The sequence below is a fragment of the Punica granatum genome, chromosome 8, assembly GCF_007655135.1.
Source record: "Punica granatum isolate Tunisia-2019 chromosome 8, ASM765513v2, whole genome shotgun sequence".
In the NCBI taxonomy this organism is placed as follows: domain Eukaryota; kingdom Viridiplantae; phylum Streptophyta; class Magnoliopsida; order Myrtales; family Lythraceae; genus Punica; species Punica granatum.
In genome coordinates this window covers 21,386,756-21,402,348 of record NC_045134.1, presented here as the reverse complement: position 1 = coordinate 21,402,348, position 15,593 = coordinate 21,386,756, and the positions used below count along the sequence as shown (strand labels likewise).

At 33.3% G+C, this 15,593-nt stretch overlaps 1 protein-coding gene and 1 pseudogene across 2 annotated transcripts; both read left to right on the top strand.

Annotated features, from left to right (window-relative positions):
* The first annotated feature begins 1,757 nt into the window (after positions 1-1,757).
* On the top strand, positions 1,758-7,473 carry LOC116216057 (annotated as a pseudogene).
* Positions 7,474-11,511: 4,038 nt separating this feature from the next.
* LOC116189527 (proteasome subunit beta type-7-A-like) lies at positions 11,512-14,806 on the top strand. Of its 2 annotated transcripts, XM_031519221.1 has the most exons (11): positions 11,512-11,650; positions 11,755-11,808; positions 12,023-12,189; positions 12,707-12,848; positions 12,983-13,079; positions 13,167-13,236; positions 13,347-13,451; positions 13,692-13,790; positions 13,865-13,952; positions 14,061-14,175; positions 14,529-14,806. In XM_031519221.1, exons 3-10 carry the CDS (start codon positions 12,040-12,042, stop codon positions 14,135-14,137), a joined length of 828 nt encoding a protein of 275 aa, XP_031375081.1. In that variant the 5' UTR covers positions 11,512-11,650; positions 11,755-11,808; positions 12,023-12,039; the 3' UTR covers positions 14,138-14,175; positions 14,529-14,806. The 2 variants fall into 2 exon arrangements, with proteins under 2 accessions (XP_031375081.1, XP_031375080.1); XM_031519220.1 differs by having other exon boundaries at positions 11,525-11,808; positions 14,529-14,774.
* The last annotated feature ends 787 nt before the right edge of the window (positions 14,807-15,593 follow it).

Sequence of the window (15,593 nt, the reverse complement as noted above, 5' to 3'; positions counted from 1 at the left end):
ATAAATTCATAAATATTATTTTAATCAATATCTCACAAGTTAAAAAGATTATGATCTAACAAAATGAAAATTGACAAGCATAATTATATGAGTATAATTATATAAATCTATTATTTGGGAAAGCATAAACTTATTACTTATAATATTTTTCCTGAAGAAATAAACATCAATGAAAATAAATGAATCCCAATTAATATAAAAACCAATAATTTTAAATATATATTCTTATTAATTGATGTTCTGTTTTTATATTTGTTATGAAAATAATTTTATTTGAATATGAAGAGTTGGTTCTTTTACTTTTTATTTTTAATTTAAATTAAATGGGTAATGGAATACTAAATAAATGAGATTTCGGGTTATGTGGGTAATATTATATTTTTTGCTTATTTAGTGTACAAAAGTTAAAAATATCTCTAAAATAATTTTGAAGTAATGGATATTTAGAGTAAATAGAGGATAATTGCTCAAATGGAAAGTAGGATTGAAGAGATGAAAATTTAGAGAGTGAATTAAGAGTCTTTATCCATATTACCTATTGTAATTAATAAGTATTGGGGGCATTTAAGTAAGATGAAAAAGGGGGTGAATTAGCCATAGGGAAAACTATACATTTGGTCCTTTAGGTTTGAATACTTTTCTATTTTCGTCTTTTTTTCTAATTTTTTTATTGTTTATACCCTATACCTTTGATTATTTTTCTGTTTCAGTCCTTTTCTTTTTTCTTGATTCATGTTCATCCAATAACTTTGATTACTTTCCCGTTTTCATCATTTTATCAGATTTTTTATTAGAGAATATTTTAAGTTTGGTCCTCAACCTTTTCAAGTTATTTTTTATCCTAAATCTTTTGTTTTGTTCAATTTTTCTTAATATTAAAAGTTTTGTTTCTTATATTTCTACCGCTAGAATTCTCATAAAAAGCTCGGATGGTATTTTTAAAATTTTTAAAAATTATTTTTTTAATTTATAAAATGAAACAAAATATATCAAAATAATAAAGCAAAAATTGTGAACCTAGTCAAAAGAATGAGCAAGGACGAGCATTTAGGTCGTAGGCAATCTTTGTAGGGGGTAGTCGCTGCTTGTGTTAAGGGAATCGGTACTCAAATTTGATAATAAAGAAATGAAAAAATACAAGAAAAATAAAGGCAATTGTGGTTTAATAGTCACGAACCACACCTATGAGCTTGGTAGTGACACACTATGCAAGGACATGGTAAACCTTGATGCAGGGAGTGATGTTGCAATTGTAATCGTGAATGGAGGTATTGACTTAAGGTGACCTCCTCTAGGGTGGTAGTGCGACTTCTTCCCCTACCGGCTATCATAGCCTCTCTCCCTCTCAATTTACCATCCTCCTTGACAAAATATAGTTTGATAGATTTTGTTTTATTTTTGGATTTCAAATAATAATTTTTTATAAATTTCAAAATATCGCGTGGGCATTTTTATGGGAATTTGAGGGGTAGAAGTATAAGAAAAAAAAGTTTAATCTTAATAAAAAATTGAACCAAAAAAAGAATTAGGATAAAAGAATAACTTTCAAAGGTTAAGGACCAAAGTTAAAAGCTTCTCCAATAAAAAAATCTAATGAAAGAACGAAAATAGAAAAGTAATCAAATATATTGGATAAAAAAGAAAATGACTAAAACAGAAAAGTATTCAAAAGTATAGTATCTAAACGATAAAAAAAATAAAAAAAGGACTAAAATAGAGAAGTCATCAAATCTAAGAAACCAAATGTATAGTATTTCCTTAGCCATAAAAGGGGTGGAAAAAGCCTTGGCCTTTGATTATTTTCTATTTAATTAAGACAAAGAAAACCGGCAGAACTCTTCCTGCTATATATATATAACTAAGTCATTCGGCTCCTAAAGAACTCAGTTTCTTCACCAGCCAGAGCAAACTACACGACGATGCAGGATCAGCTGGTGATAGTAGTCGGAGCCGGGCCAGCGGGCCTTTCTGCAGCTGCATCCCTCAGCCACCTCTCGATACCCTACATGGTCCTTGAAAGGGAAGACTGCTTTGCCTCTATATGGACTAAATACGCCTATGATCGTCTCCACCTCCATTTGAAGAAGCAATACTGTGAGCTCCCCCATATGCCGTTCCCTGCTGATTACCCCGATTACGTGCCAAAGGCTCAGTTTGTCCAGTATCTGGATGACTATGTCGCCCGTTTCAGGATCAACCCGGTCTACCAGAGATCAGTTGAGTCGGCGGTCTATGATGAGACCGCCAGGAAGTGGCGCTTGGTAGCTAGAGACCTGGGCTCAGGTGGGGCCGAGGAGTACTACGCCTGCCGGTTCCTGGTGGTGGCTTCTGGGGAGACGGCCAACCCGTTCATCCCACAAGTCGAAGGTCTTAGTACCTTCCTGGGGAAGGTCCTTCACTCGACCCGGTTTAAGTCCGGGGAAGAGTTCAAGGACAAGAGTGTCCTAGTCGTTGGGTCAGGGAATTCTGGCATGGAAATCGCTCTAGACCTGGCAAATCATGGCGCAATGACATCCATAGCTGCCCGGAGCCCGGTAGTTAATCTTTCCTTATCATATTCAATAACGTTAAAATGTTTTATAGGCATGATATGATATGCGTCTAAGATGTTCACATGTCGCACCAGGTGCATATATTGACAAAAGAGATGGTGTCGGTGGCATTCTTTCTCACGAAATATACCGCCTGACATAGTCGACTCGATACTGGTTCTGCTGAGCAAGCTGGTTTATGGAGATATGTTGAAGTATGGGATCAGAAGGCCGACAGAGGGCCCTTTTTCCATGAAACTCAAGTACGGCAAGTACCCGATCATCGACGTGGGAACATGTAAGAAGATAAGATCAGGTGAAATTCAGGTAATATAAAAAAAATTACCGACTCCAATAACAATACTCACCATTTTATGAGACAACTTCCTTATGGCCTTGCTCACCATAGTTCTCTACAAATTCACGCAATTTTTGCTATAGATATATTATATGATTACGATTATAACATGGAATTGAATTAAATGAAATATGAATTTATATAAGAAAATAAGAAAAATTCTAATTGACTTCAATGATATAAATATTTTATCCAAAAAAAAAAAGATAAATGAAGGGGAGAGAAGGGCTTGAACTTTGAACGTGATAGATAAAACGCTTTCTCGACAGATAGAGAGGAGAGAGTTACAGGAGGGGAGAGAGTTACAGGGGCGGCCCAACATAAATTGTGGCCTAAAGGGAAGTCGTAAACTGGGGCCTTTCATTTATTCGATGAAATTAATATAAAGATTTATGTAATATAAAAATGTAAAAAAATAATGAAATGCATGTGGCGTGATGGAGGGTTACAACAACCACCAGTTTTCTTCGCTAGAAACATGTTTCAGCCTGCTCCTCTTATTGGTCATCCATGGAGGAGTTGCAAAGAAATAGTGAGTACAAAGAACTTGCATGATGAATCGAAAAGGGGTGAGAGTTTAGAAGACGAAGATGAGGAAGAGGAGAATCAAAGACTGAGAGAACTGAAATTTCAAAGAGAAATCACACTTCAAGCCTTTATCTTCATTTTCGTCCTCGACTTGAACACCAAAAGCTTATCCTCACAATTGCACAGTTGTACAGCTTTCAAACTTATCAAGCTCTTCCAAAAAGGATATTTACCTAAAATGACCCATAGTTTATCTGTTTTGTCAAATCTATCCTATGTTTTTTTTGTCAAATCTATCCTATGGTTTACTTTTTGCATCAAATCTATCCCGGCGTTATCTTTTCCGTCGACATCTAATGGCCGTGCTGACGTGGCGCCTACGTGACAAGTGTGGCCCACTATCTCTCCACGTGCCACGTCAGCACGGCCATTCGATGTCGACCGAAAAGATAACGTCGGGATAATTTGATGCAAAAAGTAAACCATGTGATAGATTTGACAAAAAAAAAGCATATGATAGATTTGACAAAACGGACAAATCATGGGCCATTTTAGGTAAAAATCCCATTCCAAAATTGATACTTACGATCAAAGGGTTTTGGAGCAAAATGTGTTTGGTATTATAGTTGAGCTGAGTTGAGTGATTTTAATTGGTTTATAATGATTGTGATGTTGAATTATGCGAAAAAAATGTGAAAAAATAATGAATAGTTGAGATAAAGTAATGATTGTTTGTTGAATTGTGGAAAAAATAATGAATAGTTGATGGAATTTAATATTAAAAATTGAATTGAATGGTTAAATTTTTTTTTAAAAAAGTAATAATTGTATTGTTGAATTGAAGATAAGTGGAGATGAGTTAAAAAAAATTATAATCCAAACAATCCTCAACAAAGATTCAACAAATCAATTGATTATCATTCAACATTATAAACTGAGAATTTGCGGCGGAAAGAGAGACGTGATCTGGGAAGGGGAATGAGGTGCTCGGTGAACTCAGGTCGTTTCTTCAGCGTCCAACGCGAATAAATCGATCTCTAATTTGGGTCGTCCTGCAGTGCATAGGGGTCTGTGGTGCTCCTTTGTTAGGTGTTCTGTCAGAGATACTGCTGTTGAGTGGCCGACGTAATGGCCTTCGGTGTTCTTTGTTTACATTTCCCCCTGTTTTTTTTTTAGTTTCTTGTTCTTTCTTTCTGTTTTTGATTTCTTGTTATCATATTGCCTTTAATTTAGTAAGTTGGACGTGGATATTAGATCAGTTTTCATGTCAGCAAAATTAATGTTGTGAGTAACGAAAGGATGAAAATAGAAAAAAAATGAAAGGAATATGACGAAAATAGAAAATATAATAGAAATATGACTAAAATAAAAAAGCAGTGAAAGGTACATAATCAAAACTATATTTTTCCCTATTTTTAACGTACGAATGAGAAGTTCAGGAGGTAGTCGAGCGTGATTAAGGAAATAGATAAATTACGAGAGAGTGTGATGCAAATTTGTTAGATAACTAGTCTATTGAACTAGTGCATTACATTAATTTTGTAAAAAAAAATATTATAAAAAAATTATGAAATATTAGATATCAAAACAATTATTAATATTGATTTATATGTTTTTATATTTTGTAAATTTTAATACGATAAATTTCATACTCACGTTAGATAATATTAATTTTAGAGCTCATAAGCAAATAATTCATGTAAAATATTTTATAGATTATCTCAATTATCAATCTAATTTATAAGAAAATAATTATAAAGTCCAAAATATACAAAATTCCTAAGTTTAATTAATGAAAGAAAGATAGATTAATAATCATAGAGTCTATAAAATCTTAACATTATATACTTGCAAGTGTCTTTTTTTCTTATATTTCATATATTAAGTTTGATAAATTTGAATAATTTTATATAAAATGATTAATCACTTCGATGAGATTCTTTTAATTTAACTTTATATGGTTAATAATTATTATTAAAATTAATTAAGTAAAGTATTATAATTTATAATTTGATAAAAAATAAAATTGCTAATAGAATAATAATAAGTGATTATAATTCTTTTTTAATGTTTCTTTTGGTTATATTTTATCTAATTACAATAATTCAATTTCTATATGACATTCTAAATTAACAAAAAAATTTAATGTAAAATATTCAATGAGTATTACTCATCCACTTTAGATGAGTAATAATAAATCAAAATGCTCGTGAGTGGGAACCTATGGGCTCATTATGAGGTCAGTTTCTCACTTTTAGACATTTTCATTGGGTGTTACACATCTAAGTGGATGAGTAATACTGATCCAATATTTACTCATATGACACCCCAGCATGACTATGTATTAGGGGTGTGCACGAATATCGGGTATATCTGGAATTAGTTGAAACCTACCCGTTAGGGTAGGGTTCTGGTAACTCGTATTGAAAATAGGATAGGATCCGGATAATAATTTCCCCCATTATATATATATATCTAGCTAAATTTAAATATTCTTATATTTAAAAAATATAGTCACTAATTAAAAAAAATCTAAATCTATGTCGATATTTTTGTTTTGTGTGATTATTGATTATGGATGAGACATTTTTCGGTTTTATTTAGCAAGACAAAAAAATTTTTAGGTTCCAATAAGGTATTCTGTGATATAATACAGGTTCTCGGTAGGTTCTAGTTCCATGACTTAAGATGGTAGGGTCCGGTTCCAAAATCTTGAAACATGTTTTAGTTTTCAGAAAATAGTCTCATTTTAGAATAATTTTTTACTTTTTTTGGGTAAAAAGAAATTTTTATGCGCAAAAAAAAAGAATTTTACTTTTAAATTCATCTGTTTGTTGCTTAATAATAAAAATTTTAAGTTCAATTAATATAAGGCAATTAGATAAATTCCCATTGTATCCTTAAATGAGTTTTTTCCACACCTCACCAAACACAACAGTGTGATGTCAGAAGTCCGCACGATATGCATGATAAGCCCACTTTCATATTCATCTTATTTTAGCCACCGAACACAACATGGGATAAATGAGATAGGAAGGCTAGTCCAATTTGATTAAGTCAACACCCATATGATGTTAGAATTTCCATTTCCTTGACTTTTTTTTTTAATTTCTTTTTCATTAGACGATTCCAGAATATAATCTTTTTCCTCCCTTATAACGGGAATAGTTTGACTTGATTGTTCTTTTATCACGCGGGACAAGCTCATATGCGTTTACACTCTTATTAACTGATTTTTCATTGACATAGTGAAGAATGGAGATCAAATGACTTATTTCATCTGTAGTTGGCGTTATATTCTTTGATTGATGTCGTGCACAATTGGGTTCTAGGTCATGAAAAGAATGAGATGCGTCCGGCATAAATAGTTAGAACAAGTGAAGTGCAACTGTCAAACTATATATAATGTTCCACGCGAAATATTTCGACTATATCTCATGTTTGTGTTTAAAAACGGTCACTGGCCTCCCCATGATCAATTCCTTCTTTGTAGGTGCTTCCGGCCATTAAAAGCATAGACGGAAATATTGTGCGACTTGAGGATGGAAAGTCTCATCCATTTGACTCGATCGTGTTCTGCACCGGCTTCAATAGATCCACGAATAAGTGGCTCAAGGTACGCAAATTACTCTTCCAATTCAATCTCCCTACTATTCCTTCGGCTCTGGTACGATTTCGGTGCCCGATTAACCATCAAGTTTCTATTTTGGCTTCTGATCTTAATATGTACTCCTGATTAGACTTCAACAACTTCTCAGGGAGATGATCTCTTGTTGGGGGAGGATGGGATTTGCAAACAGAGCTTCCCAAATCACTGGAAAGGGAAGAATGGTTTATACTGCGTCGGTTTATCGAGGAGGGGGCTCTATGGAGCAGCTGCCGATGCTCTTAACGTCGCAAATGATATCAAACAACTCTTACAATAGATTAAACGCCCTATTCAGATATCGCTGTACTTAAGTGGTGATGACTGATTGGACTCCATATTAAAGTTGTGTTTGTTTGGAATTAAATTTTCAACACATAATTTATGTATTGATCAAAATTTAAGCGGTTTCTAGAATAAGTGCTTAATAAATAAGTTAATGTAGTTTTCTGAGAAGAAAAGTTTAGATACATCCTCGATCATATGTTTTTACTTTTACGAGAAGATTTTACCCCTTTTATATTAATATTTAAATTTCACATAATAACAAATCGAAAATTGAAAAAAAGAGAGAGCAGCAATCGACAATAGGTCATCGAAGAGGGACGAGGGCGGCGGGGGCTCCGATCCTAGACACAAGAGAGAGAGTGGAGTGATTCCAAGCGACAAAAGTTTCAAACCCAATGACCACTGCCCAGGCGAGGTTACCAGCAAACCCTGATACTGCCAATGACCTCGCCTTGAGTGGTGTTTGCTGGGATTGGAGCTTCCGTTGGCCCCTTCCCTGAGCAGCCATTCCCCAGCTATTTCTTTCCCCTCGGGTGTGGGGTCCAACCCTGGCACCATTTTGCAAATTAGAAAAACTTTGGGGGCAATGCTGTAAATATGGAAAAATTACTTGATGTGCCGCATGCTAATCAAAATAGTCATAAAAAAGTAGGTTTTCAATTACCTAATTACTAGGCTATTAAATCCGTCCAATATACAGTTTTGGTGAAGAAATTTTTATAGTAAGTAGTTAAATATGAAAATAATAAATAATATGAATTTATTGTTTATTTTGATATGCAAAAGGTTTGTTTTTTTATTCTATTCATACGTAAAGAATTTATGTAATTATGACATTACATAAACTAAGTTTCATGAATTTTAATAATTTTAGATGAAATGATCCATTAATCACTTCGATGAAAAGTTTACTTAATTAAGATTTAATAAGATTAGCTATATAGTACTTTCGAAAAGTTTTAATATAATGCAGTCAATATAAATAAATTATGAATAATGTGAGCTCAATAATATTAATATATATAATTATCAAATATTTTCATTGTTTCATATTAATTATGAAAATTATCAATGTAAAATATTTTTATAAATTAATTATGAGAATTATCAATGTAAAATATTCATCACACCGAGTTTGTTTTAAATTTTGTTTAGGAATTTTCTTGGTTGATGACTTCCTATATCTTATCAACCGTAGTTCATTTATATTAATGTTATGTCTTAATTTGATTAATTATTATTTATATAAAAAAAAACTTATCATAGCTATACAATCGTAATTTAGTTTAACAAATGTATTTTTTGAAATAAAGATAGATTATATATAAATAAATCAAAACCGATAATTTAAATTAATTCTAAAAAATTCTTTATCTATAAAATAATACTAGTTAAGACGAAAAGAAGAAAAGTTATTGAACTAAGTGTTGAAGAAAAAGAACATAATATTTAGCTTCTTTAACAATTTTTAATAAAATTAATCTACTTCCAATAGAATTTTTGTTTTAATAAATTAGAAATAGTAAATGTATAGGGTACACATTAATTAGTATTTCAATTATTAGGGTATGCAATATGAATAAGCAATTTTTGTTAATCGCATAGAAATAAATTAAAAATAATTTTATATATTATAATGTACAAATAAAAATTTTCTAATTTATAGTTATGTATTTATACATTGTCTCTTAATAGGAGTGTTCAGGTCCGGGTACCCTTTTTTTCACGATATTCGAATCATATCCTGTAAGGAATGGGTTCCAAGATTTTGGAATTGGACACTACCCTGTTGAGTCATGAAAACGGAACTTACTCGGAACCTGTATTATACCACAGATTCTGGATACCCTGTTGGAACCTGTACATTTTTTTGTCTTGCTAAATAAAATCGAAAATGTCTCGTCCATAATCAGTAATAACGTAAAATAGAATGTTGACATAGATTTAGATTAATCCACAATACATCTATAACAAAGAGTAATATGTCTTATCAATCCATCCACAAAACTAAATATCTGTAATACAATCAGGCATCACCGAGGTCAACGAACCAAAGCTACTGATGATAAGGAATGCGAGGCTTCCACGAGAGAGAGAGAGAGAGAGAGAGAGAGAAGGGAATATGGTAAAGTAAAAGGGATAAATATATCTGAATATAACTATTAGAAATTATTATCGAGTTCGAATACCGATTCATGCTCCGGTTCTGGGTATCTTACATGTAGGAACCAGAACTGGAACCTGTTTTCACCAGTTTCTTATTTTAACACCCGGACTCTACCCTAACGGGTAGGTTCCAACTGGTTCGGGGTATACCGGTATTCGTGCACACACCTATCTCTTAATATCCAATACTAATTCCATGTGCCAAGCATGTTATTCATAAGAAGTGAATAGTTGTTTTCATCCTTTATATTTTCTGGATGAAATATTATTATCTTGGGGCAAGAATTGATATTTTCATATCCTTTACTTATATTTAATTTTTTATTATTTCATAATTTTTAACAATTAATCATTTCCTAATTAAATTATAAATTAAAAATAAAGCTACTTTGAATAGGCTAAGAATTTGATAAATCATCTGGAATAACGTTGAAATTTTACCTAAAAAAATGTACTTTGATATATTGAGTTTTAATTATAATTTTAAAGTTAACAAAAAAATTTTGATAATTAAATTTTTAAAAAATTTACTCTCTCATATTAAATTTTTATGATCATTTTTTTGTACATATATATCTTTGCGTGAGCCTCCATATATAATTTAATATCTGCAAGTTAAAAGGAGAAATGATATAATTTTTTTTTCTATACTTGTCTCATATTTCTTATATTAAAATTAATTTTTTTTAAAATTTTGAAATTACCTTTTTCTTGAACTCGTCTTTTATATTTTCATTATTTTTAGTAAAAATTAGATTGAAAATGTAGTAATCTCATGAATTGTGAAAATCTTTTTGTAAAAAATATTCAAATTTAAATGTTACTTTCTCACAATCCTAAATTTGACATCTATCTTTATTTTTATTTTCACCTTTAGTAAACATTTGTTGTTCTAATACTTATTAATTAGCTGTTTGTTTTCTATTATTATGAAATTGAGGAAAAAGTTTTGCAAAATAAGAACTTTGATTTGTATTTTTGTGAACATTTATTAATAGTAATTAAATATTAGTATACTTTTCAAAAAGTAATTATAAATTTGAGTTTATAGTAATGCAGTCGAATATTTAGAAACATATTTTGAATTATGACAAAAAAATTGTTATTTTACCATTAAAGCTAAGTTGAAAATCAATGTACTTATATATAAGATTAAGGCTTGGTTTGGGAGTGTTGTTGCTGAAGTATAATTACTCAAAAATAAATGTTAATTTTAGAATAAGCAAAAATATTTGGGAGGTAACAATTTGAAACTGCTGAAATTAAAATTAATGCTTAAAATAGAGAATAAGCAGAAGCATTTTTTATAAGTACTTATTAACCTGCTAGAGAAAATCATATTTCCAACTGCAAAAATTGACCATATTGAACACCTCCGGAGGAAACAACCGGATATCATTGAAGATGTGTTGGATGTCAAGGAAGCCCGCTCAAGGATAGGAAATCAGTATAGGCAATTTTTAGTGAAGTGGTTAATTCAGTATATGCATATATACACATATCATAATTGTTATATATAAATATTATTATATAGTTGCTACAGCATAAAATCCAAATGCAACATCGTTTGAAAATATTTTAGAGTGAAAACTTCTATTACAAAAATTTATCCAAAATAGAAAATTTTAAAATTTTTTAACATGAGTCATTTTATAAGATAATAAAAAAATTTAGAATTGACTAACTTATATATATTAATACGCATTTAATTACTTAGTTACAGAAATTCAATTATTATCTAGAAATGCTTTATATTGAAATATAATTATTTTATAAAAAAGAAAACTGATTATTTATGTTGATGAACTTAATGCGTAATTAATGTACAAATTCTCCTTTACATCATGTATGCATGTATTATTATAGATATCAAGATAGGCTTATAGCCCATGTCCATATGATAGAGCCCGCGTATCATCAACACAAGCCCACATAATAAGGCCTGGCCCTACATTATTATTACATATTATTTTATATTTGAAAAATAAAAAATAAATTAAATTTCTCAAGTCTACCGTTCGGATGCAAATTTGCAAATAGTCGCCGCAGATCTCTCGCCGCCGCACCCGCCGTGCTAGCTCGCCGACTTGACCGTCGTCCCGTGACTCGTCGATCGCCGGCCACCCCTATCTGGTAGTCGGAGTCGTCGCTCGTGGCCTAGCTCATGTCCATCTCTTCTCTCTCGATTTCTAGTTCTGCTCCTTCGATTATAAGCTCTTGATTTCTATCTCCACCAGCTCTTCATCTCCCCTCAACTTTTCTCCTACCGAAGACTTCTTCTTCAAGTAAAGGTGAGAAGCTCAACCGAAGATCTATCTGCTCCAATAGTTAATGATCCTGTCTCCTGGAGTAGTCGTAATGCCGTTTGAAGTTCAGATTTTGCACCAAATTTAGGGTTTACAGTGTCTGCCATGATGAGATTATTTTCTCTTCGGTATTTGGATAAGCATAGTTGTTATGGAATATGAACTTAAATGTGGCTATGATTTTACTATTGCTCTGCAGATTGACTGATACTCAAAATGACTAAGCAAATGGTTGAAGTTCCTCCAAAGGGTGGATTTAGCTTTGATCTGTGTCGGAGGAATGCTATGCTTGCTAAGAAGAATGAGGGTGCTAAGGCCCCTTCTTTCAGGAAAACAGGAACGACGATTGTGGGGTTGATTTTCCAGGTACGAGTTGTCTGCCTGTGGAACAATGATTTTTTGACTTAATATCCTCTAAAGCAAGACAGTAAATTGATGCTATCTCGTTGGAATTGTAGGACAATTGCTTATTATTATGCAAACTAAAATTTACTTAGCGTAAAATTGTCTTTATTCATTTTAAGGTTGTCTCTTAGGCTTACCTGTGTATAGCCACTAACTACTAGTTTTCATCACAGAGTTTTCCAATTGAGAATTCTTTTTCTTTTGCTAGAACGAGATGATATAGATATTGTACTAATGTCTAAACCTCAGAGTGGGGTTTGATTTACTGGTGAAGATGTCACTTTTGCCTTGGTACAGGATGATAGAACTTCACATTCATAGAATAAAATGGCAGCCTGAAATTTGTAGATTGAATGGCGGCTTCATTGTATCCCTGATTTGAAAAATAACTGCACATTGAGCCTGAATTGATGGAGTCATGGATTTTACTTCATGCTGTATGTATCTATCAACATTACGGAGCATATGGTTCCTACAGGATGGTGTTATTCTTGGAGCTGATACTAGAGCAACTGAAGGACCTATAGTTGCTGATAAGAACTGCGAGAAAATTCATTACATTGCACCCAACATATATTGCTGTGGTGCTGGAACTGCTGCAGATACAGAGGCAGTAACAGGTACATAGCTCCTTAATCTTCTATAGCTGATAAACAACAATAATGCTTTTGCAATTTGTTGATTGCCTAAATAAGCAATGCTGTGTAATCTGGATGGTTGTTATGGTTTGATTGTTGCGTTTGCATTTACCTAGACATGGTGAGCTCACAGCTGCAATTGCATCGGTACCATACCGGCCGTGAATCCAGGGTTGTGACGGCGTTGACACTTCTGAAGAGGCACCTTTTCAAGTAAGCATTTTGTGGAGAGTGAGGCAGAGTGCATAGAATTACTTTCTTCATCTTTTAATGGTCAGTGGTAACTTATATAATATGCAGCTATCAAGGTCACGTTCAGGCTGCTCTGGTTCTTGGCGGAGTTGATGTTACTGGACCTCACTTGCACACCGTAAGTGTTCTGCTTTCAAATGATTCCTCTAATACTAACAATACCTCTTATTGGCCGCTCATGCGCTTGTCTAATTTTTGTGGCTGATATTGGAATCTGTTGTTGTCCAGATATATCCCCATGGCTCAACAGACACACTGCCATTTGCTACAATGGGTTCGGGTTCTCTAGCTGCAATGTCTGTATTTGAAGATAAATTCAAAGAAGGCTTGACGGTAAGTTCATCTTTTGACATTTTCTTATCGCCAGTTCATTTCTAGGTCATTATTTGCTGCGTAAACTCTAGTGAGGTTGCATGAATGAAAATGGAAGCCTTTTCCGGATCTGATGTTTAATTCCATGTTGATCATGGCTATTGTAATGCTATATGAGGTCAATGCGGCTCCTAGAATTGTTGTCTTGTCAAAAGTAATGACCAGATTATTCATTCTTGTCGGTTACGATGACCTTGGCAGAGAGATGAGGGAATTAAGCTGGTGACTGAGGCAATATGTGCGGGTATTTTCAATGATTTGGGATCTGGAAGCAATGTTGATGTCTGCGTGATAACTAAGGTTTGTGTGCTTAATTTCTCGGAGATGCACGCAATTCCTAAGTTCAGGTTTAACTTTTTTGTGCACTTCCACAGGGTGATAAGGAGTACCTGAGGAATCATCTGATGCCAAACCTGCGTACATATGTCAGTGAGAAAGGGTACACTTTCCCCAAGAAGACTGGTCAGTAACACTGTCCCACCACCCATTTATAGCATAGGATTCATTTTCCCCATATAAACAATAACCAATTTAATGTTTTCGTTGCTGGTTACTGATTCTGCTATACAGAGGTTCTCTTGATGAAGATTACTCCTCTGAAGGAGACAGAAGAAATTTCTGAAGCCAGGGACGATATGGAAGAGTAGAGTTCTCATAGTGATACTTGTTTGATGCTTCTAATGGGGTATGCAATTGAGCCATAAGACATTGTTACACTAATGATCTAGTCAGAATATCCCCTCATATCGTTTGGGATGAGTTGCTGATTATTTTCTGGAGGAAGATGAGTCAACTGGATTAAACACTATTGCAGTTTTCTGATCCATAACATAAGATTGTGTGCAGTCGATCCCCAAATCTTTGCTAGTTCCAGCAGTGTTGGCCATATAAGTTAGAATTTAGTAGAGCAGGCAATGCGATTTAGTACATCAGATGATCCTACATATACACACACCTTTGGCTTTTTAGGAATAAGAAACTTCTGAGCTATGTGGCTCTTGCATAAAACATTGAGACTATTTTTTGGTATTCTTGCAGTTGGGTGGAATCAAGTTCGGGTGGAAGAGATGGAACAATTACTTCAGCTGGTTCAGTATTCAAGGCTTAGCCTCTTTGGCATATGTAAACTCGAACACACTAGCAAAGTTCTTGATGTGATGACCCATCAAAGAAGTTTGTGTGAGGAAATTACAATGAACTGTGTGACAAGTCTGGTTTCAGATGAATCCTGTGTCTATTAAATCCTCTTTATCTGACGTACAGATCTGTGGTGTTCTTTGTTGACTGAGTTTGATTCAATTAAATTTGCTAGAAAATCAGACTTACGATTAAGAAGTGCATTACGGAATGATAATATACAAGAGTGAGGGGAAGAGACTCGTGCAGAGCTAAATTCTGAAAGCTCGATTCATCTAAGTAATTTCTCCATCGCTAGAAAACCTGAAATCTAGATGGCTAGGGAGCCCTTAACCCCTGCTGGAAGGAAAGGAAGACGGGTTTGAATGTTTGATGGACAGATGCTATGTCTCGCATTCAGTGGAGAATTAGAAGATCGGAAGTGGGGATGAGATCGGACGAAAAAGGAAGGGGTTGGATGACAGATTGCCCTGAGATTATATTCATGTTTTGTAAGAATTTCGTTATATCTCTTAGATCTTTAAATGTGAAAATTATTTTTAGGGGATTTAGAGATAATTCTAGAATGTCTTAAGAATATTTCAAAGGGAGAAATATCTTAGAATTATATTAAGATATTTTTGAGATATTGTGAATGTATTGTATCTATCTAAAAGGGAGATGGTCTTGTATCAAGAAAACACGTTGTGTGAGAATCACAGATATTTTTCTTATAAATTCTCAAGTTTACTGTCTTGGAGTATTCAGGGTTCATAGAGTGAGAGAGTGGTGAGAGTTGAAAAGATTGTGAGGCTCTTCTTGGGTTGGGTCTTATCACGGGATTAGAAACACGAGTGTGATTTCGAGGTTGTAATCTTCGGTTTATCGATCTAGTGGAATCTCCTACTTCTTTCATGCATATTTCCCTCACTCAGAGGGTTTTACCTCGTATATTCTGGTGTTCATTGGTCTTACTTCTCGATTCAA

Coding starts and splice junctions, on each gene's coding strand:
- LOC116189527 (XM_031519221.1), top strand. CDS start 12,040: ATGACTAAGCAAATGGTTGAAGTTCCTCCAAAGGGTGGATTTAGCTTT. Junction 12,190..12,706: donor TTGTGGGGTTGATTTTCCAG/GTACGAGTTGTC, acceptor TGGTTCCTACAG/GATGGTGTTATTCTTGGAGC. Junction 13,452..13,691: donor AATTCAAAGAAGGCTTGACG/GTAAGTTCATCT, acceptor TGACCTTGGCAG/AGAGATGAGGGAATTAAGCT.